Here is a 24,898-nt window from a genome sequence, read left to right on the forward strand (position 1 = left end):
TACAGTATCTTACATACTTTTTATTTATAACAATGACTTTCAAATTAACAATGATTTTCAAATTTCTAGATATATGAATGTATCTACTCACTGCACTGATTATATTTAATTAAAATGGGCTTGTTTTGGGAATACCTTTATAAATCACCATAAACATGATACAGAACAGCATTGTGGGTACCCTTACCGTGATAACCTTACACTTTGCCATTCCCTCAATATGAAAGGGCATATTCACTATATCCAATTTAAGCCTTCATTTCATCATTCCATTGCTCATATGTGTTTTTTCTTGAGTTAACTGGTTATTTTTGTTCATTCCTCTCCATCTTCATCTTCTCCCTGGTCTCCATCCACCAGTAGGGCTGAATACTTACTGGCTGAACTAAATTGCTGTAGGGACCAAAAATACAAAGTTAGTTTATGAATCTTAAAGTATGTGCAAAAATTACTTGGGGATGGTGATGAGCAAGTCAGAGTGGCAATAGACCTAGTTTATAAGTTTATAGAGGAGGTAGTTTTAAATACACTGCAAGTTAAACAGCAGTGGACTGAACCAGAGACTATTTAGCCCTGTGACGGAGCACTTGTATTAAAATGAATGGGAGAAATCGGAATGCCAAATATGGCGGATGTAGATACTGAAGTTCCGCCTTACAGGTAAAAGAACCAATCACCTTTTAGACACAGACATCACCTGTCAATCAACTTAAGAATGCATATGTACATTAGCTAGACTGGCTGGGAAAATAGTATTTTTTAGAGTGATCTGAGCTAAAGCAGCACAATTTATGATACCATTGTTGTCACATTTTACTGCTGATTTAAAATATATTTGATTGTAATCTTGACCTACTATTTTAGAGATTTCAAGCTTTTCCCATTTAAGTAGACAGGAGCTGTACTTTCACGATGCTTTTAACCACAGAAAATAGCTGCCTGGGAGTGCTTCCGAGATGGCTGCTGAGTGGAATGACTTGCCTTTGACTGAACTAGACTAAATGGGAAAATTTTTTCAATTGAATTGAATTGTACTTCGCTCCCTCCCACTCAATTTAGGACCCGGCCTTGCAGCCTAGCATTATGAAAGCCGTTTATTCTTCCAGGGTTCCTACAGATTAAGGCAAGTTAGATTTAAGACTTAAGACTTTTTTTAATGCCAATTTAAGACCAACTTTACAATAACCAAAATTGAAGAAAAAATGACATCAATTACTTAGGGTTAGGGACAATTTTGCCCAAATGTTTATTAAAACATGACTTTTTTTGGTCCAGTTAAAAAGTTCGTTTTTTTTTTTTTTTTTTTTTACACTTTCTAGAGTGGAACACAAGGAAAACAATAACATAAAACAACAATCATGAATCATCAGTAAAAAGGTACAATTGGCTGAGACGTATAATTCTCGTATTCCTTATTTGCTTTAATGGCGGTATGCATTTAATGCATATTCAAAATACACAACTAAAAAAACAATAATAATGTGTCACTTAAATGTGTTGGAATAAGTCTTCAAGTCCCTCATTTGACTTGTATGACTGGTGTTTTGTCACTGTGTTCAGGCACCACAGTACCTCTGCTTTCAGTGTAGGCGAACACCCGAATGTTATCTGGAGATCTGTTGCTGCATGCCCTGGTGCTGGTATCGGAGATGGGGGTGGAGGTGTGGTGGAGACGAGGGTAGAACAGAACTGGGAAATACCTGCTATCTGTTGGCGGGTTGTGTTGGCAGTTTTGTGTTTCTCACTCTGCATGTGGGATTCCACAGCCTTAATTCCCATCGTGCCAAGTTTGAAACACTTCCTGCACAAAATACACCGTGCCTCGTATACATTGCCTGGTACCGGTTTCATCCATGCCACGAAATCTTGGTTGAATAGCCAATTTTCATTGAATTTGCACATCCCCATTTCGTCACTAGCTAGACAGTACATCTGCTCTGAGCATCCCGGCCACAAACAAAATATGAGTGTTGTTGGTTCCACTATCCTGATCTGCGTGACGTTAATGTGAGAGGCATTTGGTAATTTATAAAAAATAAAAAAAATGTTGTTGCCAATTATTTTGAAATTTTAAATTGCAATGTCAGGAAAAAAATATTCATAAAATCCTACTTCCCATGTCTTAGAATTTTTAAGACTTTTGAAAGATTGATTTAAGACATTTTAATACCAATTAAGGCCTTATTTTTAGATTAATGAATTCAATGCCTTTTAAGACTAAGGATCTGCAGGAACCCTGTTCTTCGCACTGTCATAAGAGAAAAGGAAAAAAAAAAAAAACCAGTTGCACATACAACCCCGATTCCCAAAAAGTTAGGACGGTATGGAAAATGGCATATTGAAAGCACTACAACAATGAAGTATTTGGTGTTTGTGATGAGGAGGAGGGCGTGGCCAGGCCATGAGGCTGCACGGCCGGCGCTGAATCAGCTGATCAGTGGGAGAGCGAGATAAAGGGGAGCCGGAGATGCCAGTTTGAGAGAGAGAGAGAGAGCATGCGGCCGCATGCGAGTCTGCGTCCTTATGTTTTATGTTGTTTTAAGTATCATTAAAGTTTGTTTATTGTTCAGCTGGTTCCCGCCTCCTCCTTGGTACTAAAAACTGGGTTGTATCCTTCTTTTGTCTGAGCGTCCTGCGTCACTCGCTACAACCTATCATTTATAATTGAAAAATACAGATGTGTGAGTGCAACACATGGCTGAAGGCATTGACCATCAATGACTTTCACTTGGTAAAACGCGTGCTTAAGAGTCTCGTCTTGCATCTACTCCAGAGGGAAATCCCCAGGAGGTATTCCCCTAAGGGCTGGGGAAGCCGAGGACCTGGATCAATATCTCCATCTCCATCAATGGGCACTGTTCTCGGACATGTCCCGGCTCCCCGCAACTCCAACAGATCGGCCCAAACCTCATGCCCACACCAGCGGCAGCAGCTTCCCCCAACTGAGAGGAAGAATGGGTAGAGCCGGGGGACAGAGAGACAGGAGTATTAGTACACCCCCGAGGCCGGGGCACCGGTCCACAGAGAGAGAGAGAGAGAGAGAGAGAGAGCGGGGCGTGCCGGCCCCCGGGTATGCCACTAAATGGTCCTCTGCCAACTGCACTGCTTCATCCAGCGACACTGGTCGGTGGCACTGGACCCACTTAGCATTTCCTTTCGGTAGTTGGGGGATGAATTGTTCCAGTACCACGAAATCTATGACACCCCCGATGTCGCTGGGCTCCTCAGCCAGCACCCACCGCCGGCAGATGTCATGGAGCTGTTGAGCGAGGGCAAACGGGCGGCTGATCTCGCTCAGCATCAGGGATCAGAAACACTGTCGATGCTCTTCGGGACTGCGGCCGACCCGCTGCAGGATGGCTTTCTTCAGCTCGGGTTACCTCAGGAGGTTGTCGACCAGGTGCTGTTGGGCCAGTGCTTCTTTTTGAAATTATAAGTGCCACATTTGAGGTCGCTGCAGTTTAGTGCTGCATCACATCTATAATGCTTTAGAGGTGAAGTTTAAATCGCTCAAACAATCTTCATTAAAATAAGTCGATACGCGAACTTATGTCATGAGAAGTAAGATGAACAAATGGTCTCCCTTCTTTACTTTACACACCCATAATAATGCATAGGACGTGACAGTTACGGACACTTCAAATCAAAACATGGATATAATTGAGAATCAAAAATCCACCCCTCCTTTTGCCATGATGATTCTGATAGATTGTGGACTATTGCTTTGATCTGTGATGTGTTTCAAGCTTTCTGCATCTAAAACCATCTTAAAAAAATCTAATCGAATTTTGCAGCACTGCTTAGTATGTGCCGAACACAGCCACTAGAGGGCGCTGCTCGCTCACGCAGTGCCGATTGAGGCAGCGAATGCAGACTATCCTTTAAAAAGCAGCCTTTTGCAGTTAAGTAATTGTGCAAGGCCATACGGTTATTTCAATCTTATTTCAATTCATCATGCAGCCTTGATGGTTATCAAACAAATGTTTCAAGAGGTCAAAGTCTGCAGGTATCAAAGCATTTTGGATAGTTTTCCCTCATCATATAAGTGCTGCTTTTACAACTGTCACGTCCACAACACCGTTTTTTCCCCATTTATGTGAAAACGACAATGAATAAAAATAAATATTACATAGGGATGCACCGATATTAACAGTTATGGACGATACCGAATTTAAAAAATAACTATTGGCCGTTACTGATGCCGATCTTGCCACTTACCTTACTTTGTCATCAGATCACAATTTGCTCAGGAATTGTGTACAAAGAGGTACAAAAGCTTTTGTTCTAACAAAAATTAATTTCTTTTGAACATGGATAGGATCTGCTGAACACATGATAGGCCAAAATTTTAAAGAAAGCCACACACAATGAAAGATAAATAATAAAAATATTCAAGCTTTTGTAATAGCACAAGACCTTATCGCGATTTCAAACTTAATCAATCGTGCAGCCTTAATGGATACCATATCAATGTCTCAGAAGTCAAAGTTTGCTTTTATCAAAATGTTTGGACGGTTTTATCTCATGTATAGGAAAATTTCAAGTGTCACGTAATGACGGTTTTTCCTCATTACTGTGAGAATGATAAAGAATAAAAATTGTATATTACATGTTCTTCGGAGTGCCAACCCTTCTGCATTCTGTGGCTATCATTTCTGGATTGTGCATTTGAATTCAAAGTGTTTTTACAAAGTGTGATAATTACCATCGTTTTTTCATATCGGCATTGTCATGCTTAAACCGATTTGCTGATGGTTTTAATTTGGTCATTAATTGGCCGATAAATATTGGTGCCTGATACATCGGTGCATCCCTAATATTACATATTCTAAGGAGTGCCAACATTCTATGGCTATTATTATTTCTGGATTGTGTATTCCAATTCACAGGATATTTAAAAAGTGAATGGTCCCCCAAAAACTTGTGTCCATTCTTATCACATACATAAAGCAGGTTCATTTCTCTCTCCAAACTGTAAAAAAAAAAAAAAAGTGTCTAGACTGAAAATTTACTGATCTGTGGAATCTATCTGCAGGGGTCTGCAACCCTCTACGGTCATACTGGAGAAAGAATTGCCATTGGCTTGTAAATTTTTGTATTTACTTACCAGACGTTTGACGACATGCAAGCGTAATGCAACAGAAAAAGATATTAAGTAAACCGAGAAAGGGGGCCTCTTCATATATATGACTTAAGCAATTTAGTATATTATACATTTTATTTTTATATTTTGCATGATCATTTTAATCACATTTTAAGCTTTTTAAAAATGTACAAATTTCACATTCTATCAATTTATATGATGTCATGAAATTGCATTTTTAATAATGATACAAGCTGTTGTCACTGTTTGAAATTTCATACACATTTTTAACAAAAACTTCACAAGGTTGGAACCTAATCACAATTATGAAATTTGGCTGACAATTAATTGTCAAACAAATAATTGCGATTATGACGATGAATTGCCTGTTTTAGAGCTATCACAATTAATTGTCTGATTTTGGTCTTTCACGAATATGACAATTAATTATACAAACTGTCACTATGTGTGCTTCATGCACACAACAAAGTCATTTATACAAATTTAGCTTGGGTCATACAGTAAAATAAGTTTATATGATTTCCTTTTCAGGCTTCAAAAACGTATCAATGACAACCAAATCAAAAATATAAAAGTATACATTTTAAAATAATTAAATAATATTTTAACTCTAAAAATATTTCTAAATAATTAAAATATATCTCTTATTTTTCAGATTTATTGTTGGTCCATTTCATGTCATGGAGTGTTTTTTTTTGTTTTTTGTAACCCAGTCATATCATATATTATATTATACAATAGTAAAATATTTCTGCCTTAAATTCTTTCACACATTATTTTAAGGTTCTCTGATTAACTCACAAGCCCTGTCTCATAAAGGAAAAACTGAGATTCTGTTTCTTGCATTTTATCATCTCCACAGAAATAGAGTAGGTTGGCATCTCCTCTGTGTCAATGCGTGTCATTATCACTGCGTGAATGAACCCGAAATGAATGGACATTTGCCATTACACGGTTGTTAAATTAAAGTGAAACTGGAGCACACCAAGTTCACTATTCAATTAATATGTTTATACCCCTTATATTTTCGCTGGAGTTTGGCCCAAGCCTATGTAGACGATGTGCACATCAGAGCGCTTGAGAAGCGGTTCATCTTCACGCACTCTCAAGAGAGCTGCTTTTGGTAACGTCCACAGTGCCGTTCCACGAGACGCTCAAAGTTCAATGTGACAAACGCATTTTTCTGCACGCTGATGAGACAGCATGCAGGGAAAGACGAGACTGAATCCAGCTTCTTAATCGCCTGCTTTTTATTAAGTAAAAGGATCTTGATGCTACGACACTACACAACTCAATCACTGGCGAGTGAAATGTTAATATTTACTCGCCAGTGGTTAATAACAGATTTACTCGCATATGCGAATGATTTACTCACTATGTAGAGGGCTGGTCTATGATTATACACACAAATGGTTTCGGTATAGTGGCAATGAGTACAGAGTCAGAAATTTAGTCACCCACCACAACAAATCAAATGAGGTAAAGCAGATCTCTGGATTGAACCACAACCCTCAAGTGTAAGTGTTCGTGGTTATTGCAATCAATCAATCAATCAATCAATTATTTTTGTGTCTAATGCTGCTTTCATTGAAGACTACTGAGGAAGAGTGTTTAAAAAGTTAATTTCTGATTAAGTATGAGATGTGGCATCAGGAATGTGTTTAGTACTCACAGGAGCAGACTCCTCATATTTTTTTTGTTCTTGGCCTATCCTGGGCTCTCTCTCCTGTCTGCCCTCTTTCCTGTCAATCAAAACACATAAAAGTTAACAATTAAGAAGTCATTATCAGGGACTAAAAACAGAATGTTTTTCATTTCAGTTCGTTCTGAGATAAAACAGTATTTTTTCACTCCGGTTCAGAATTTCCGCAGCTTCCTTTCCAAATGGTAACAAGATACAACAAAATAAAAGAACAGTTAATGACGTTCTTTTTAAAATAACATTGTGCTAAGGGGAGGGTGAATTACCAATTGCAGTTTTGCCAGATCTCATAAGAGAAACAAGCAACACGGTCTGGAAAAACAAGCCCAAAATAAGCCACTTGCCTCACCAAAATAAACAAAATTAAGCAATTTTTTTTTCCTGTGTGGTGAATTTATAAGCATAGAAATCCTAACAAGCAATTAATTACCAGTTAAGAATAATGTTAATTACAGATCTGCCTCAGAGTCAAAACCCAGCAGCATCAAATCTGTATTAATGCATCATATCTAACAATAATTCAGTGAAGACTTGGAAACAACTGAGAAATGTACTTTTTACCTCTAATAATGTTTTCCTTGTATCTGGATTAGCCGTGCATGTACAGTATGTAGTGATTAAGGCCCAAGCACTAAAAGTGCGGAGGCCCTATTGTTCTTCTAAGGATTATTATTCTTAGGGCCCAAGCAGTGAATGTGTGGAGGCCCTATTGTTCTTCTAAGGATTATTATTATTATTATTATTATTATTAAGGCCCAAGCACTGAAAGTGCAGAGGCCCTATTGTTCTTCTAAGGATTATTAGGGCCCAAGCACTGAAAGTCACCAAAATTGGTACATATATAGTTCTCATCAAGCTGAAAAACTTTCATACTCAAAGTCATTAGATCCGCCCAACAGGAAGTCAGCCATTTTGGATTTTCTGAAAATCGCAGGCTCTGAACTTTTAAATACTCCTCCTAGGGGATTCATGTGACTGGCACCAAATTTGTGCAACATCATGCCAAGACATTGTAGATGCTAAATTGCAAAGGATTTTTGATATTTTGAACGGAGTCGCCATGGCGAAGCAAAAAATGTGAAACAGGAAGTTCCTTATATCTTCTGTGTGCATTGTATGATTTTGATGAAAATTCAGCTGTATGTTTGGTAATGGAGGCTGATCACATTTATCTGGCTATTACAGGTCACGGTCATAATGCCACCAACTGGCAGCAGGAAGTAAGGCAATTTTAACAGCCTTTGAATAGCCCTCGTGTTTACATGAATTGCTTAAATTCTTTAGAATAATGTCAAGACACTGCTGATGTAAAACTGTAAAGGGATATTTGATATCTTAGTGTTGCCATGGCAACACATTGTTATTATTCCTTTCTTCCTATATTTGGGTGTAAACTTAAACAGTGGTAACTCATGAATGCTAGGGAGTACAGACCTAAGCCTGGTATCTTTTTAAAGAAATTTACTGTGCAAGTGAAAGCAGTTTTTAAAGTTACATTAAAAAAAAAGTTGGAGAAGTTTAAATTTTTTGTACTGAAAATATACTGCACAAGCTTTTTATTTTTATATAAATAAAATATAATAAAAATATCAACTGAAATGTAAAAATATTAGACAATCAAAGCCATAAGTCTAATCCAATTCTGTTCTAAATTTTAGGTTGATATATCAAAAAATGACCTTTTGGTGGCAAATTTCAGACACAGTACTAGAAATGTCCAATAGAGGACAGCCAAGCTCCATTGGTGAATGATTCCCAAAATACCACATATGCACAATAGACCTTTTATCACAGACTGTGATGACGCGTTTCCACCTTATTTATCAGGGTAAATCTTGCAATTTGTTTTATATTATACATTTTTTAAATAGTGTAAATTTATAACATTATGCTTGTTATATTACCCTGGAATTAGTTTTAAAAAACGAATTACCACAGCTGTGAGGGGGTTTCGATTGCAGCTGCTGAGAGAGTGACAGTAAATTTGTCATCTTGTCCCATCTGATTTGCTTAATCCACTGCTCTCTATTTTTTTCCTCTTCTGGAAAGTAATTCAAATGTAATAGTGGATTTTTTCTTTTAGTCTTGGAGCAAATGGTTAAGTGAAAATAATCTTTGCTGTGATCTCCCATTCAACGCCGTCAAAGTTTACCCTGCAAACGTTTACTTCTGCATTCCAAAACCCTGAGTGTGAAAAAGCTCTATTATCTAAGTAAACTCGGAAGGAATTGACATAAAAACACAAAGGAACCAAAGCCACTTGTCTGACCATGTCCTGATATAAATTTGAGAATCTGTGCTTGAAGTGGGTGGAATGCAATACCTGCACTTCTGTAATTTACTCAACACGTATAGGTGTCCTGAAAATATATGCTACCTATCAGGATGTGCTACAATGCTACAATTACAATAGGGTTTGAGGTAGGGCTTAGTTTAGCCTCACGCCCGTTTCACATCGCAAGCTTGAGCGAGACGTGAGCATAGCGTCAGCTTAAGCGTAACTGCAGCTGCAGACTCGACAGGGCTTTCACTCTGGAAGTGTTTCTATAGCGTCACAGCAGCGGCTCTATACAAAACAATACTGTGATTTCTATGTTACTAAGGTGAGTATTCATTTGAATAAAGATCATATCTTTTAAAATGGTTATCAGGACTGGGTCATTGATAAGTACTACAAACTTGATTGTAATACTTATCAATGACCTGAAGAGGAGGACCACATTTGCAACTAAAAGGTAAACTATAGAGCACTTTGTTCTTCACTTCCACAATCAATCTGGTATCATCCATTGCTGAACACGAATGAGGTAAGTTCTGAATTTGCTGACGTCATAGTCCATCACGTGCATGTGTTTATAAGTGAAAGCAAACTCGTCTGTGATTGGGTATTGCTGAAGCCTATAGACCTGTTTTATGTTTAATAGTACATAAGAGTTTGTCGTCTCATATTTTCAGGCTCATAAGTTGTAGTTTACTGTAGTTTTAAATGATAAACCGCATTTCTGATTAAGATCTATAATTAACATTTTAAAGTGGTTTAAATTGTTAAATCTCCTGGAATTTATTTTTTTCTTTTCATTTGTTTTTCAGATGTGCTCTAATTATTTCAGTATAAAGACACACTAGACTACTAATATATGCTTATTCTGTGCATTGTGTACTTTTTTGTGTCAGATCACATACATTTTATCTAACAACAGTGCACGGACACTTTAAGCACAAGCGGCGCAGCAAAAATAGACTCTGATGCAGTTCACACATCCTCCATGAGCATGGCGAGCGCGGCACGGTCACGTTGGACGTTCCCATTGGCTGCGTCTCTTCCGCAAGAAACAGCAGCGCCTCTGCACAGGAAATAAATCTATGGGGTCCTACGCCAAAGGTTTTCTTTAATAAGGTCGTAATAAGCTGAGGTTATTGCTGCTTCAAAGACAACAGTGGGCAGTCATTTGCACTTCATCTTTATCAGCTCACTTGGTTGTGATTGGTTAATGTTTTGTCTAAACTGTACACCTATATACACAGAATGGCAATAGGTCCGGCAGTTTAATTCTTTATTTTATTGAGTTTACTTGCATGCAGACATATAAATTGTAGTGTACTATAGGTTCGGTTTGAATAATTTTGATTTACTTGTGTCTTTTCAATAATCTCCTGATTATTTTAGTGTTGTACTGCACCCAGAGCCGCTGAGCTCAGCGTGAACCGCGTGGCAAAAATAGGCTCAACGCTGAAACTATCCGCTTCTGGGATGCTTCACTTCGCGACTCATGCTTGCAGTAAAATGCGCCGCTCTCGCCTCGCTCACGGAGGATGTGTGAACCCAGCGTGTGCTGAAACCCCCACTGCACTGCAGCTCATGCTACGCTTTGACGGGGCTGCTGACGCATCCGATGTGAATGCTCTAATCTGTTATTATGGATGGCGAAAATAAATGCTCTGCTTATGTGCCAATCACGCTTGTGATGTGAATCGGGCATTACACCATATCACACTATTTGATAGTTATGCAAGTAGTACATCCTGGTATGTATTATCTGGCTGACAAGATGTGCTACCTAGGTTTTTAACACCTTTAATGCTGTTGTAGTATATACCGACAGGTTCTCCCGTGCCTCGACATGTGCTACCCAAGTTTAGGCTTTACATACCACTGTTTTCACTGCTGGTAGCACATCCTAAGCAGGTAGCACAGACTTCTCAGAGTCTCCCAGTACAATGTAATGTCTTTATTTAATGTAAGTCAGTGCTTCGATGAGGCCAGCCAATAACGTTTATCTGACCTTCCAAATGATTGATAAAATCGCGGCTGTAAACATCCGAGCCTTCTCTGCGCAAAAATCAGTGGTGAATTTAACAAAACTCAACATGTGCAACAGCATCAGCAGTCATCAAGCTATCCATGGTACAGTTCCTGACCGGAGCCCGCATGTTTAAGCTTAGTTCAGTTACACTCTTTTTCAAAAAACAAACAAGCAACTTTTAGGTGAGCGCATTTTATCGCATCTTATTCAATCAAATGTATTTATGCAAATTGTTTATCCGCTGGGTGCTGTCAAAACTACAGACTTAAATGTCAAAGCTGTTACAGAAGTGATGTCAGCTCATATGCACAACCTTTTTTCACAAAAGATAAACTGATGATGAAAACCAAAGCTTCAAAGAAAAACAAAATGTGCATTTTATTCGCAATTATTTTCTGTAGTGCTCGTAAAAAGATTGTGAAGTGTCACTGAACTTGCCTATGCATAAATACTGACAGTGTTTAGTTGTGTACAGGTGTGCGTCAGCGTTCACAATTCTGAACATCATCAAATCAGTTTGTTCATCGTTTCTTCACTGTGTAACAAATGTTTGGTTTTTTTGTTCCTGGGTAGTAAGTGTTATTTCCTAATTGCTTTTACCTCAAAAGTATATAAAATGGCTATTATTCCCCACAAACTTTGCTTTTGTGATCAGGACAGTGATTTTTGAAATGTACCTATTTCCAATGAGAAAACGGGCGAATGTGTCTTTTCATTCACATAAAGTGAATATTAGGAAATAACCTGCTACCCAGGAACAAAAATTGTGTTACATATTGACTGCACAAGTATATGGCTCCTGTTTGCAAGTTCATGTGTGCAGGACAAGAAAAGGCTAATTGTCCCCTCATTAAATGTGAGGATAATAATAATAAAAAAGGAAAAACAGACATTATGCTCTTTTTCCAGTTTTAAGCTACATTATTTTGTGTAAAAAGAGAGTTCTACAATAGATTGCCATTGTTCTCTTATGTGGGTGGATATGGTCAAAGACAGACTTAAGCAGGTCTAAATATTCTTCCTCAGATTTCATATTTTCATTATATACCCCTTATAATGTAATTACATACTATTTTAAAATAAATGCATAATATTAACAGTTTTATTTTTGTGTTAGGTAAGATAAATATGTTTAGTCTTGGGGGCTAATCACATGGATTTGACTATTTTGGGTCACGGTCATAGCACCACCATCTGGCAGCAAGAAGTGCGGCTCTTACAACGGACTTTAAAATAGTCCTCTTATATTTACCCAAATTGCTTTAAAATTGTTTAGAATAATGTCAAATGCATGTGTCCACCTTGCACTGTTTTCCAAAAGCCACCAGGTGGAAATGGACCATTTGTGCTTGGGCTCATTATCGCTGCTTGCAGCTATATTTATACATAGTTGATAAAAAGGTCTTCATGCAGAGAATGCGACATACACAACAGGCAGTTAGGCAAAGAAATGTGTGATGCCGTTTCCTAAAGCACGTTTAATTTTTTTTGGGCAACATGAAAGTACATTTCTGAAAATGTACTGTCATAAACCCTTTGGCCTTTAGTTTCATGAAAAAATGATCGGAACAAAATTCACCAGTTACAACTGGTTACCAGCATTTTAAAATAATGTTTTCACTCTGGAACAATTGAAAATCACTTTGTTCTGGTTTTTGGTTATGTTTTGCTAAAAATTTCATTCGCTTTCGGTTTTCATTCCTTGAACCATTTTTAGTCCCTGGTCATTATGTGCAAATCTCAAGTGAGTAACATGATGTTACGTCTATGTAGTCATTTAAATTTGAAGTCAGATGCGTTAGTGAAGTCCACCTCACCTGTCTGCAGGTTCTCTTTGTTTGTCTTTGTTGGGGACCTCAACTCCTCTACCCCACCCCCCTCCTCTCCCAGCTATTATTCCTCCTCTTCCCTGAAGTACACCTTTATCCCTTCGAGCCCCATCAACCCGGTTTTCATCAACTAAAGAAAAGGAAAGCAGTTAGAATACACCTTCCTATTCAACTTGCTAATCTAATGTTGTACTGTTAATATGGAGACTACTACCTTTGCCTGAGACTCTCTCCTCTGTTGATCTGGAGAAACCAAAAAATTTACTTGTGCATTTTGACTAAAGTACTCAACAGATAAATCAGACAAGTACTCTGCATGTGATGGAGTGGACTGTGTTGCATCAGCATTTTGCACCATATGCACCATGTGTTTTTAAATACTTTTATTTAAAACACTTCTTAAAACACATGCGTTCTGTTCCATTCCATCAGTTGTGCCCTGTATAGCAATTTTAAAACACTGTGTACGACCCCTAATCCTCTCATAACGTGGATAGTTACTGCACCAACTCTAACCAAGATATCACACCATATATCCACACAATTACAAAAAGTGGAAAATGCAGTTACTGTGTTTTCATGATTTATCAATGTTGTCACTTACTCATGCCAATTCCTACTTGTACTGTACTTCATCATTGTGTGTTTGTGTTTGCACTGATGTTCTCCATTTTCCATTAATTTGTGAGAATCTTACCTGCTGTGAACAGGGGCACTTTTGCTGCTAGTGGACACTGACGGTGGCACATTCCTCTCATTACTGCCACCCCCTGAACTGCGTTTGGCCCAGGCATTTTCTTTAGGGGGAGGTGCTGGCATCACTTTTAGTGGGAGCCCTCCCTGTTTGGAAGATGGTGATGGAGATGCGGGAGAGACTGGCTCATCCTCCTGGCCACTGAAGACTTCATTCTCTGAATGTTCACCATCTCTACATCTAGATCCTGAACATACAGATATTCAAATATTTATTGTTAACGCTGGTAACCACTGGCAGTAACTAACAAGATTTAGAGGACTTTTTTGGCATTGAAGTCATACTGCTTTTTGAACAGCAAAATGGCATTTTAACATGATATTTGACAAAGACAACTATCTGACAACAAACTAGTAAAAACGTTAAATGCTTTTTATCTGCAACATATTTGCGTAAATTGAGGCCTAGCTTAGAATGAAATGTAAACTCTCAGATTCACGTACTTGTAATTACTTGCATTGATGTTAAGAATGTACATGTACTACCTTTAGGATTTGAGGATTCACTTCCTGTGCGTTCACGCTCCCTAGATGGCTCCTCACTCCTCCAACTCGAGTCACTGAAAAAAGAAAAGAAAACTCAGCCCCTAATCATCTTGTGTCTCTTATTTACTCCTTTCATTGCCATTTAAACTTTTTTTCATAGACACAGGATGTTTTTGAGCTGTGTTGCATTTTTGTATTTTCTCCTTCCTCATTTTCAAACTGTCCATCCACCTCTCTCACCGGTCACGTGGCCGTCTCTCTGAGGCCCTGTTCTTGTCCTCCTCCAACTGTCTCTGCAGTCGTTCTTGTTCTTTCTTCAGCCTCTCCTCCACCTCTCGCTCCTTGGCGGCCGTGTCCACAGGTTTGGCTGCCCCAAATATAGAGGAAGCCCTGCTAGGATTTGCCGTGCTGCTCTGGGGAGACACACTTCCACTCTGTTCCTCCTCTTTTGGGATGCTCCGTGGCTTCAAGTTTAGCTTGGGTCTCTGAGGAGGGCCTGGAATCAAAAACGCAGACATTAATGGTAGTGCATTCACAGAAATCTTGTACTATTAGTCTCTAGGGAGGAAAGACAATTCAACAGAAGTAAAATTCTGATCTTTTTATGTTTCTAAAATTACTTTCAGGCCAAGTCCACACTATAAGACTAAAGCTTGTCGGCCTTTGATGTTTTAAGTCTGTGACAAAAAGCTTGAAATCATAGCCAACACGCTCTTCTTGTGTGTGCACTTGTGAGAAATGCAATGACTAGTTGCAGACAACTTTTAGGTCCTGTTGGGAGAATTACCTTATAATTGACACTCCTAGTCTATAATTAGTTGTGTAAAGTGTGGACCAACACAACAGAAAACAACAAACTGTAAAGCCCCATTCACACCCCAAACGACACTGTCACTAGACTCTGAGATCTGTGTCGCTGGTGGGCGTTCCTACTGCTGTCGCATTAATGTTATTGGTGGACTGAACGTCTAGCCATAATAGCTTTGGAAATTCTGATTGCAGATTATTCTGTCGGTAAAACTAAGATATCATTCTAATTTGACAAGGAATTAGTTCTATTGCTTCTGAAAATGTATATTTTTTAGGGGAGAGTGTTTTTATATAACCTGCAGCAGAGCTCAATGCATCATATCATGAACAAGATCAATGATCTATCAATGTCTGAATCAAACTCACTCAGAGTGCCACCACGGTTTTCCACGCATCATTTATATTAGGCAATATCCATGTGTGTGGTTATAGACAGATGACATAGAAAAGTGAAATTGTTCACAGAAACTTTTAACTTCTTTGTTTGGCCTACACTTGACTCCAGTATCTCACACTCACAGCAGACAGGTGACGTAAGCTTCACTGTCTTCACTCTCATTGGCAGTCTCTCCCGAATGTTGCTCGTCATTCGCATAAAGTTATACTTTTCTCAACTTTGTCTTGTCGAATGCCACGGCGACCTCTGTCACCAACGGTCACTCTCGCTTGTGTCACCGGAAGTCACTCTGCTCTTTTTGAAAATGAAAGGGATTGTGTCGCTTTGTTGCTCGATGTCGTTTGCGATGTAAACAGGGCTTAAGTCTTCAAATGTGAGCAGAGCAACAAGCTTCAATCTTTTGGTGCATTAAAAAAAATCAATGTCTTATTATAATGCCAGAGATAATGGTTTGCACCCTCTCCCTCAAGTACCTCTCTCTTCTCGTCCATCATCCCTCCTGTCTAGACGTTCTTCTCGGTCCCCATAGCGATCTCCATCTTTTCGGTCATCAAAGTCACGTCTGAAGCCGCTACCGAATCCTCGTCGTACTCCACCACGTGAGTCATAACCTACAGATTACATGACCACAGCTTTACTTACAGAGCAGACAGCTATAAACTTAATGCATTCACAGCAAAAGTCTGTTTTGGAATTCAAATGTGATGTGTGAATAAGAAAAATTGTCCCCCTCAAAATTAAAATTGTCATCAGCCTCAGTCCCCATTCACTTTCATTGCATAAAATTTTCCATACTTTTTTTTTTTCATACAATTGAAGACAGTGGGGACTAAAGCATTCTGTCTAACATGTCCTCTTGTGTTCCACAGAAGAAGAAAAAAAACAAAAAACATACGAGTTTGGAACAATGTGAGAGTGAGTAAATTACGAACATTTTCATTCTGAATAAAGTACCCCTTTAAGACCACAGCTGAAAAAATAAAACAACTCCAACCTCCACGATCGTAGTCTCTGCTACCTCTGTCGTCATAGCGATCTCTGCGGTCCCGGTCATCGTAGCGATCTCTACCACTGTATCGATCTCGACCACTATCATACCGATCATCACGCCTTGGAGCATCTCTGAATCGATCTGACTCATAGCGATCACGTGACCCTGCAAAAGTGACACACCAAGGTGTTACACAAAATATGCATGCACAAGTTCAACCAATTGTGTGTTAACACGGTCAAGTCAAAGAAATTGAGCTGATCTACATTTAGCCTTCATTCCCACAGCATCATTATTTGCTCCAAACTTTTTTAGATATATCTATCACAGCAAAGATCTGGCAAATCACTCTCATTCATGCAACTAATTGCAAATTCTATACCTCAGCAAGAACAAATTAGCATACAACTTCGCCATAAATTATTCTGCTCAAGCACAGTCTTCTTTGGTCTAAAGAAAAGCACATTTGAAAATATTTCACAGTATTAGAGGGATTTGCATCAAGAAAAAAATCTTCAATAAACCAACGACAAACCACTACATTTTTTCTGAGGAAAGTGACAGTTTTCAGGTTTCTTTTCAAAACTTGTCCAGTGCCCTCCACAAGTATTTGGACAGTGAGACACTTTTCATAATTTTGGCTCTGTACTCCACCACAATGGATTTTAAATGATAATCAACCAATAGGTGATTGAAGTTGAGACTGTCAGCCTTCATTTGAAGGGTTTTACATACAAATTGGGTGAACGGTTTAGGAATAACAGCACGCTTGATACACAGACCCCCCCATTTTCAGGTACTCAAAATTAATTGGACAAACTAGCATATTCATAAATAAACTGATCATCTTAATACTAGTCACTGACACAGCTACTGAAGAATATTCTACTTCTTTGCCTTGAAAAGTTCTTAGGTTGCTTTCACAGTATGTTTTGGTTACTGCTAATCAGAACTAAAAAGCACCATCCTCTCATTTTTGCAGCATTTGACTGAATCCGAGCAGAAAATATAGCCATAAACACATCAGAAAACATCCTGCTGCTTCTGTCAGCAGTCATATAATCAACTAACACTAGTGGCCCATTACCATTGGCAGCTATACAAGCCCATACCATAACACTGCCTCCACCATGTTCACAGTTGATGTGGAACACTTCAATCATTCTCCACACTCTTCTCTTCCCATGATTTTGATACAGGTTCATCTTAGTTTCATCTGTCCAAAGAAAAGTGTGCTTTCTGGCAGTCTAATCTGTCCTTCCTACTCTTGAGGCTTACTAGTGGTTTGCGCCATGTGGTAAACCCTATGTATTTACTTTCATGAAGTCTTCTATTGATTGTAGACTTTGACAATAATACACCTACTTCCTGGAGAGTTCACCCAATTTGGATGTAAATCCCTTCATATTTAAGCTGACAGTCTGCACTTCAATAATATACTGATCGCTTCATTTCAAATCCACTGTGGTGCCATACAGAGCCAAAATTACAAAAAAAGTCTCACTGTCTAAACACTAATGGAGGGCGCTGTAAAAGCTACAGTACAACATTTATCCACCTAGACTGCACAATTTCAGTACATATCTGTGTAACTTACTGTCCCCATAACCCTCATCTCTGCGTGGGCCATCATCCTGTTCCACACTCGGCCGCGCCCTCCAATCAGAATCAGTCTTATCGGGGCCACTGTCCATCATTCGACCACGATCCCGATCCCTGTCCCGCCCTGGCCCATTATCTCTTTCTGCAGGAAATAGAAGACTCAATTTTAGAATAATTAAGTATGCCCCCAAAAAGCATTCTTTCACAGAGGCCTGGTGTGAACAATGTGAAGGAGTTTCTTTGTCCTCCATTTACCTTTGTCATTGGATTGGTCTGCAATATCCACCCGAATGCGCCTGTTCCCGAGATTCTACACAAATGCATTTAATGAAATGTTAATTGAGAGAAAAAGAGAGTTTGCCAGCTATTTGTTCAGTACTTCAGTGACGACCCACCTCTTCATTTAGAGTAAGCGCACGCAAGAATGATTCTACATCTTCAAATTCAGCATAACCAAAGCCCTTGAGCCTCTCTGGGTTACTAGGCTCCCTTGGCAAACGCACAGAACTGATCTATAAACCGGACACAAAACACATACAATTACACATAACCCTTACAGGCCTAATTTATTTTCAATCAAGCAAGACACAAACTGTTCAAAATTCAGAATGTAAGAACTGGCTCCCTGGCAAACCATGAGTTGGAATTTGAAATGACCACATGCGACAGGATGTTGAACTGGATTTTGAACTGGAAAAACAGATGGAGGAATTCACTGAATTGCAATTCAAAGAAATTGAACAGCCATAAAAAAGAGGAATTTCATTAGTCCAACTCTAATTACATAATTACAACAATAATTACATAATCATTTTGACTTATAATTAAGCTTTTGCAATGCCATATTTACATTATTAATTTTGAGCAATAATTATGGATATTTATTCACTGATCTGCAGAATAGTTTTTGCTCAACACATTGTTTATGTCTTGTGGCTATACTTTGAAACACTGAGTATTTTAATGTTTACAGACTGGCCCCATTCACTTCCACTGTAAGTGCCTCACTGTAACCAAGGTATTTGCTTAAAGAAAATGCGCAACAAATCGATTTTTTTTTTTTTGTGCGGTAATCAACATTATGCCACAAATGCTGTCGACTGGCAATATTGTTTGCCTTCAAATGCATTTAAGATTTTGGGATAAATTAGGGCATTCTGGGAAATAAAGTATTTGTCCACAATAAATTGAAAATACATGAATAAAAAAAAAAAAAAAAAAAAAAATATATATATATATATATATATATATATATATATATATATATATATATATATATATATATATATATATATATATACACACACACACACACACACAGAGAGAGAGAGAGTGTTGTGGCCAAACATACTGGCACCCTTGGTAAATATGATCAAATAAGGCTGTGAAAAATAAGTATTGTTTATCCCTTTGATCTTTCATTCAAAATATTCACAAAAATCTATCCTCTAATGGATATCAAACAATTGCAAATACAACACAAGTTTTATCAAAAAATAAGCATTTTGTCAAATATATGTGTGGCACAATTATTGGCACCCTTTTATTCAATACTTTGAGCAACCTCCTTTTACCAAGATAACAGCTCTGAGTCTTCTCCTATAATGCCTAATGAGGTTGGAGAACACATGGCAAGGGATCTGAGACCATTCCTCCATACAGAATCTCTCCTGATCCTGATCCACGCTGGTGGACTCTCCTCTTCAGTTCACTCCACTTTTTCTATGGGGTTCAGGTGTCAGGGGACTGGGATGGCCATGGCAGAACCTTGATTGTGTGGTCAGTGAACCATTTTTTGTGTTAATTTTGATGTTTGTTTTGGATCATTGTCCTGCTGGAAGATCCATCCACGGCCCATTTTAAGCTTTCTGGCAGAGGCAGTCAGATTTTGATTTTTTATCTGTTGGTATTTGATAAGAGTCTATGATGTTATATATCTGAACAAGATGTCCAGAACCTCTGGCATACAAACAGCCCCACAACTTTAAAAATCCACCACCATACTTAACCGTGGGCATGGGGTACTTTTCCATATGTAAAATAGATCAATGGCTAACGCACGACTGCACGTCGTGAAATACGCGTGACTTTTCAGCGCATTTTTTTCTCTCTCATAGATTTGGCTTGGTCTACATGTTAATTATTTTCAACAATCCATTTAGAACAGGCTTTTAATTGTTGTTCCATTGATCCTGCACTATTCATTCAATTGTTTTCTAGAAATATGCCTGTTAAATATTCGCTAACGTTGATTCAGTGAATGCGTGCCATGTTGTATATTTAATGTACAATGATCATAATTCAAGGCAAGCACGTCGCAGATAAATGCCCCTTTTCAGTAGAATTTAGTATCGGATTTGGAATAGATTAAGTATTTTAAATGGGTCGCATAAACACATTTTTTTTTACTGTTTTCTGAAGGTTGGTTTCTCTTTAAACTAGTCGGTTAAAAAACTTCCATTTAAACGACAGTCAAATTAGTCGTAGCATACATCCCTAATGAGAGCAGAGGCTTTTTTCTTGAAACCCTCCCTAACAACTTGTGATGATGTAGGTGACGTCTGATTGTAGTTCTGGAGTCTTTCTGACCCCAAGACCCAAATAATTTCTGCAACTCTCCAGCTGTGATCCTTGGAGAATTTTTGGCCACTTGAACCATCCTCCTCAGCATGCATGGAGACAATATAGACACACGTCCTCTTCTAGGCCAATTTGTAACATCTACAGCTGACTGGAACTTAGTTATTGCCCTGATGGTGGAAATGGGCATTTCAATGCTTTAGCTATTTTCTTATAGCCACTTCCCATTTTGTGAAGCTCAATAACATTTTGCCACACATCACAACTATATTCTTTGGTCTTACTCATTGTGGTGGATGACTAAGGGAATTTGGCCTGTGTGTTAACTCATATTTACACCCCTGTGAAACAGGAAGTCATGGCTGAACAATTTAATGTTCCTAGTCACCCAGGTGTACTAAAAATGTTAAACTATGAATGGGAATATACTTCAGATATATTTTACTCTAGGGGTGCCATTAATTGTGGCAAATGTGTTCTGGAGAAAAATATTTATTTAATTATGAGATCCCCCCCCCCATTCAATTAGTTTACTTCAAATAAAGGTTAGATTTGTGTGCATATTTTGAATGAGAAATCAAAAGGATAAACAATAAAGACATATTTTCACAGACTTTGCTCATATTTACAAAGGGTGCCAATATTTTTGGCCATAACTGTATATATAATTCCTATAGGTGGCATTTCAAACATTAATTGATGCCATCTAGTGTTTCTGGCAATACCCTATATTATGGTTAATTCATACTGAAAATAAATGTATTATTAAAAACTAAACTAAGAGCAGTTATATAAATGTTTTACTATTTACTTAAATTGTAATTCGAATTACAATTCTGCATCCTGTTTCCAAATTAATGAATTCAATTCTTAATTCAATTAATCTCTAAATGGTACACAACCCGGTTATCCACATATCCATTTATAAACATGAAGATACCACCACTGACCGCAAGTCCCCTAAAGAAGTCTTTGATAGATTCCTCGCTGACATCGTATGGTAGGTTACCAAGGAAGGCTGTGTAGGGTGGGCCGCGTGGTAACCGAGAGCGGTCAATGTTTGGCTCCCGCGCTGCACGGGGCGCAGTTGGCAGGATGGAGCGGTCAATCGGAGGAGCTCGATACACATCCTCCACGGTATGCCAGGAGGTCGAAACTACAGAAGGCAGAAAGAACAAGAGATTGAAAAGAAGACAGAATGAGAAAGCAGGCTGGATGCCAATTTATTTCTACTGGCTTCACTTACATAACAAAAAACATGAGATCTGTCTATTATGGATTAAGTTGCATGCGGAGGATATCAGAATATGCAGTTTCATGATACAGTATGCAAACAATCCCCAGATGAACTACTGCATCTGCTGAGATTCTGTAGTGTGCGACTTACTAGTCGATAATTTAAAATGCCACAAGACCACAGGAGCTCAATTCAAAAGGTTAAAAAAAAAAGATGTCTGCTCCTATAGGCTCTATTTACATCTGAATGACATTATAAATATGATGTAGCTACTTATGTACCTTACCGCCTCAGAATATAGTTTCAGTTATCAGATCACAAGATGCATTGGATAACATATGCACCTGTCCACTTATGCTCGGCTCACCTGAGATTGACTAAACATCTATGGCCCAGGTATACCTCTATGTCCTCTTACTCACCATCTCCATCCAAGTCATCAGTTTCATCTGCCCAGCTGGAGGTCTTTGCAGCGGGGTAACTAGGCGGTGCGTTGCCACTGCTATCATTCGCAAGGAAGTCATTCAGGGTCAGGGTCTTTCCCTTCTTCTTATTCTTCTTAGCTAAAGCATAATAAACATAAAATTCATCATCAGACTGTTTTAATGTTCCCATACTTTAAAAGTCACTTGGCCATATGGCGACACAGATAACTGCAAAGCATGACTGTGCAAAAATGTATAGGGTTATTCAAGAGTCATCCCCTAAGCTTAAACAACCATTAGTTTATCGACCAGTCTGTTTGTTTTGACTGTAGGCCAAAATGACATTGCACATGAAATGCAACTTTAGGCCTCTAAACACCCTCCATTAGATTTCATGACACCCTGAACGTTATTAATAGATTTCACAGCACTCAGATGCAGGGGTGAGCAGTGACACCACGTGTGCAAAAGGGGCGCTATTGACACTGAACACTGATAATAAACACTGAAAATCCTAAGCTGGTTTTAGGTGGTTTAGCTGGAAGGCCAGCTGGTCTCCAAGGTAAGACCAGCTTGTGCTGGTTTCAGTGTTTTCTATTCAGAAGGATAATCAGGATAAGTTATCATTCTGAAACAAAAATATCTGGTTATACAAGCCTTAGAAATATTTATCTATGTTTTTTAAAGGGTTTAGAATAGAGAACGTCTAGTGCACTTTCGTGTCCACTCACGTGGTGATCTTCCGTCCCTCCCCTGGATCACACTGCGCATGCGCACCATGCACGGGTTATTAGCACTATCTAGCATTTCACGTACTAACATTTAACATAACCAAACTCTAGTATATTAACCGTATGAGCTACACTAAAGTACACGAAATCAGCCGAAGCTCAATTATTAGCCTGTCTCGTCTTAAAACTCGGAGGAGAACAAAACAGACGAGCCACATGATTTGGTAGCTAGCAAACCGGCTAATTCATTTGGCCATAACGCTTCCCCCGTACAACGAATCCTTCGTGCTTTTAATGTATTTTCTCAATATATTTAGCTGCGTAATTTTTGGAAATAGACCACCACGAACACGTTAATCATTAAGGTTGAGCGCAAAAATGTTCTACAACTTGTTTAGAGCTGTTTCGCAAAGAAGCGTACAAATGAAGGCAGAGCGCAAGAGCGCACTATTCTCACCTGACGCCGCCATGTTGGAGAGTGGTAGAGTCCCGGATGAGTGCGTCAGAGATTTGTTACGAGGGCAGGCGGCACATACAATCACAAGTATTACAAATGTCACTTTGAGAGAACATGCAAACTCCACACAGAAAGGCCTGGTTGAGCCAAGACTCAAAACCAGGACCTTCTTGCTATGAGGCGATAGTGCTATCCACTGTTAAAAATAAGATCAAATTGCCTCAAAATCAATCTATAGACACCACACGCAAAGATTTCATGGAACAGGAATTTTTTCCAGTATATAGTGACAAACAGATGTTTAGAGAAGTGCTTTGGTAGTTTTTGTTGCTATTTAGTGTCCTGGGAGAAAATAAAATCAATGGAGACTTTTATCCCACGGCGCCTTTAGCCCCGGTGTACCCTACGTTTGTACTCACTGGCCCAATTGGGAAAATAATTTTAAGATTTTCGCATTTCTATTTCATGACAAAATCCCAACAAATTGAATTGAGTAATCTTTTATAATAAAAAATAATAATAATTCAAGTTTTGTTAGTTTAATTTAGTTTAACATTACACATACATAATTTGATGGATTTTTTATGAGATTGAAATGCATAAATCTTAAAACTAGGCTAAAGTATTTTTTTTAGTCTGACAGTTTCGTCAACTCGCCTAAACTCTCACACTGGTCCCGGCCAGTGAGTTAGAAATCAAATTACAGCTTTGTTTACATTGGGCCATCTAATATGTATTAAGTTTAGTGCTCAGAGTCTATAAGTACTAAAATATTAATGTTTAATTTAGGTTCTGAGAAATGAGACCCCAAGGCCCTTAGAATATATAAAAAATGTGCTTAAAGGCATAGTCCACCCAAAAATGAAAATTCTCTCATCGTTTTGCTACTCACACTCATGCCATTTGTATGGCTTTCTTTCTTCTGCTGAACACAACTGAAGATTTTTAGAAGATTCTAAAAGAATATCTCAGCTCTGTTGGTCCATTCAATGCAAGTGAATGAACTTTGAAGCTCCAAAAAGCACATAAAGGCAGTATAAGAGTATCATAAGACAGTAGTTAAATCCATATCTTCAGAAGCGATTTGATAGTTGTGGGTGAGAAACAGATCAATATTTAAGTTCCTCTTTACAATAAATCTTTCACACAGCCCTCCTATGCATGTTCTTTGTGAACACAAACTTTGACTTGTCTGCATTTTGAAAAGAGGGTGAGACAAAAGAATGATTAGATGAGGGAAAATGACAGAAAGAGACTGGAGAAGAATTTTTAAAAAGGTATTGTGAGAGGAAAGATACCATCAACATTAATTTTGCAAGCAGAGACTGTTTGAGTAAAGATGTGGAGGTTAACATGTCACTTTTGTCCTGCTTCTGTGTTACAGGTAAGGTCTTAGTCTCATCATTTTTAATATTGCCACAGTGCCCAAGAGAATTGTAAAAGAGAAGTTTGGTAACACTGTCCAATAGTCAAAAATAGAAATCGTTATA

The 24,898-nt window shown here is 38.4% G+C and overlaps 1 protein-coding gene across 2 annotated transcripts; it reads right to left on the reverse strand.

The window, feature by feature from the left end:
• On the reverse strand, positions 1 to 23,447 carry LOC127448888 (eukaryotic translation initiation factor 4B-like). 2 transcript variants are annotated; one of them, XM_051711796.1, is made up of 15 exons: positions 23,409 to 23,447; positions 22,218 to 22,358; positions 21,509 to 21,714; positions 18,374 to 18,490; positions 18,234 to 18,288; positions 17,974 to 18,120; positions 16,380 to 16,541; positions 15,859 to 15,996; positions 14,419 to 14,674; positions 14,179 to 14,252; positions 13,637 to 13,880; positions 13,154 to 13,182; positions 12,928 to 13,069; positions 6,777 to 6,846; positions 1 to 393 (listed from the first exon to the last, which is right to left on the reverse strand). In XM_051711796.1, exons 1-15 carry the CDS (start codon positions 23,419 to 23,421, stop codon positions 316 to 318), a joined length of 1,872 nt encoding a protein of 623 aa, XP_051567756.1. In that variant the 5' UTR covers positions 23,422 to 23,447; the 3' UTR covers positions 1 to 315. The 2 variants fall into 2 exon arrangements, with proteins under 2 accessions (XP_051567756.1, XP_051567758.1); XM_051711798.1 differs by lacking the exons at positions 12,928 to 13,069; positions 13,154 to 13,182.
• Positions 23,448 to 24,898: the final 1,451 nt, after the last annotated feature.

The sequence above is a fragment of the Myxocyprinus asiaticus genome, chromosome 12 (genome assembly GCF_019703515.2).
Source record: "Myxocyprinus asiaticus isolate MX2 ecotype Aquarium Trade chromosome 12, UBuf_Myxa_2, whole genome shotgun sequence".
Taxonomy (NCBI): Eukaryota; Metazoa; Chordata; class Actinopteri; order Cypriniformes; family Catostomidae; genus Myxocyprinus; species Myxocyprinus asiaticus.

Coding starts and splice junctions, on each gene's coding strand:
- LOC127448888 (XM_051711796.1), bottom strand. Junction 21,715..22,217: donor TGATGACTTGGATGGAGATG/GTGAGTAAGAGG, acceptor TGCCTTCTGTAG/TTTCGACCTCCTGGCATACC. Junction 394..6,776: donor AATATGAGGAGTCTGCTCCT/GTGAGTACTAAA, acceptor TGGTCCCTACAG/CAATTTAGTTCAGCCAGTAA.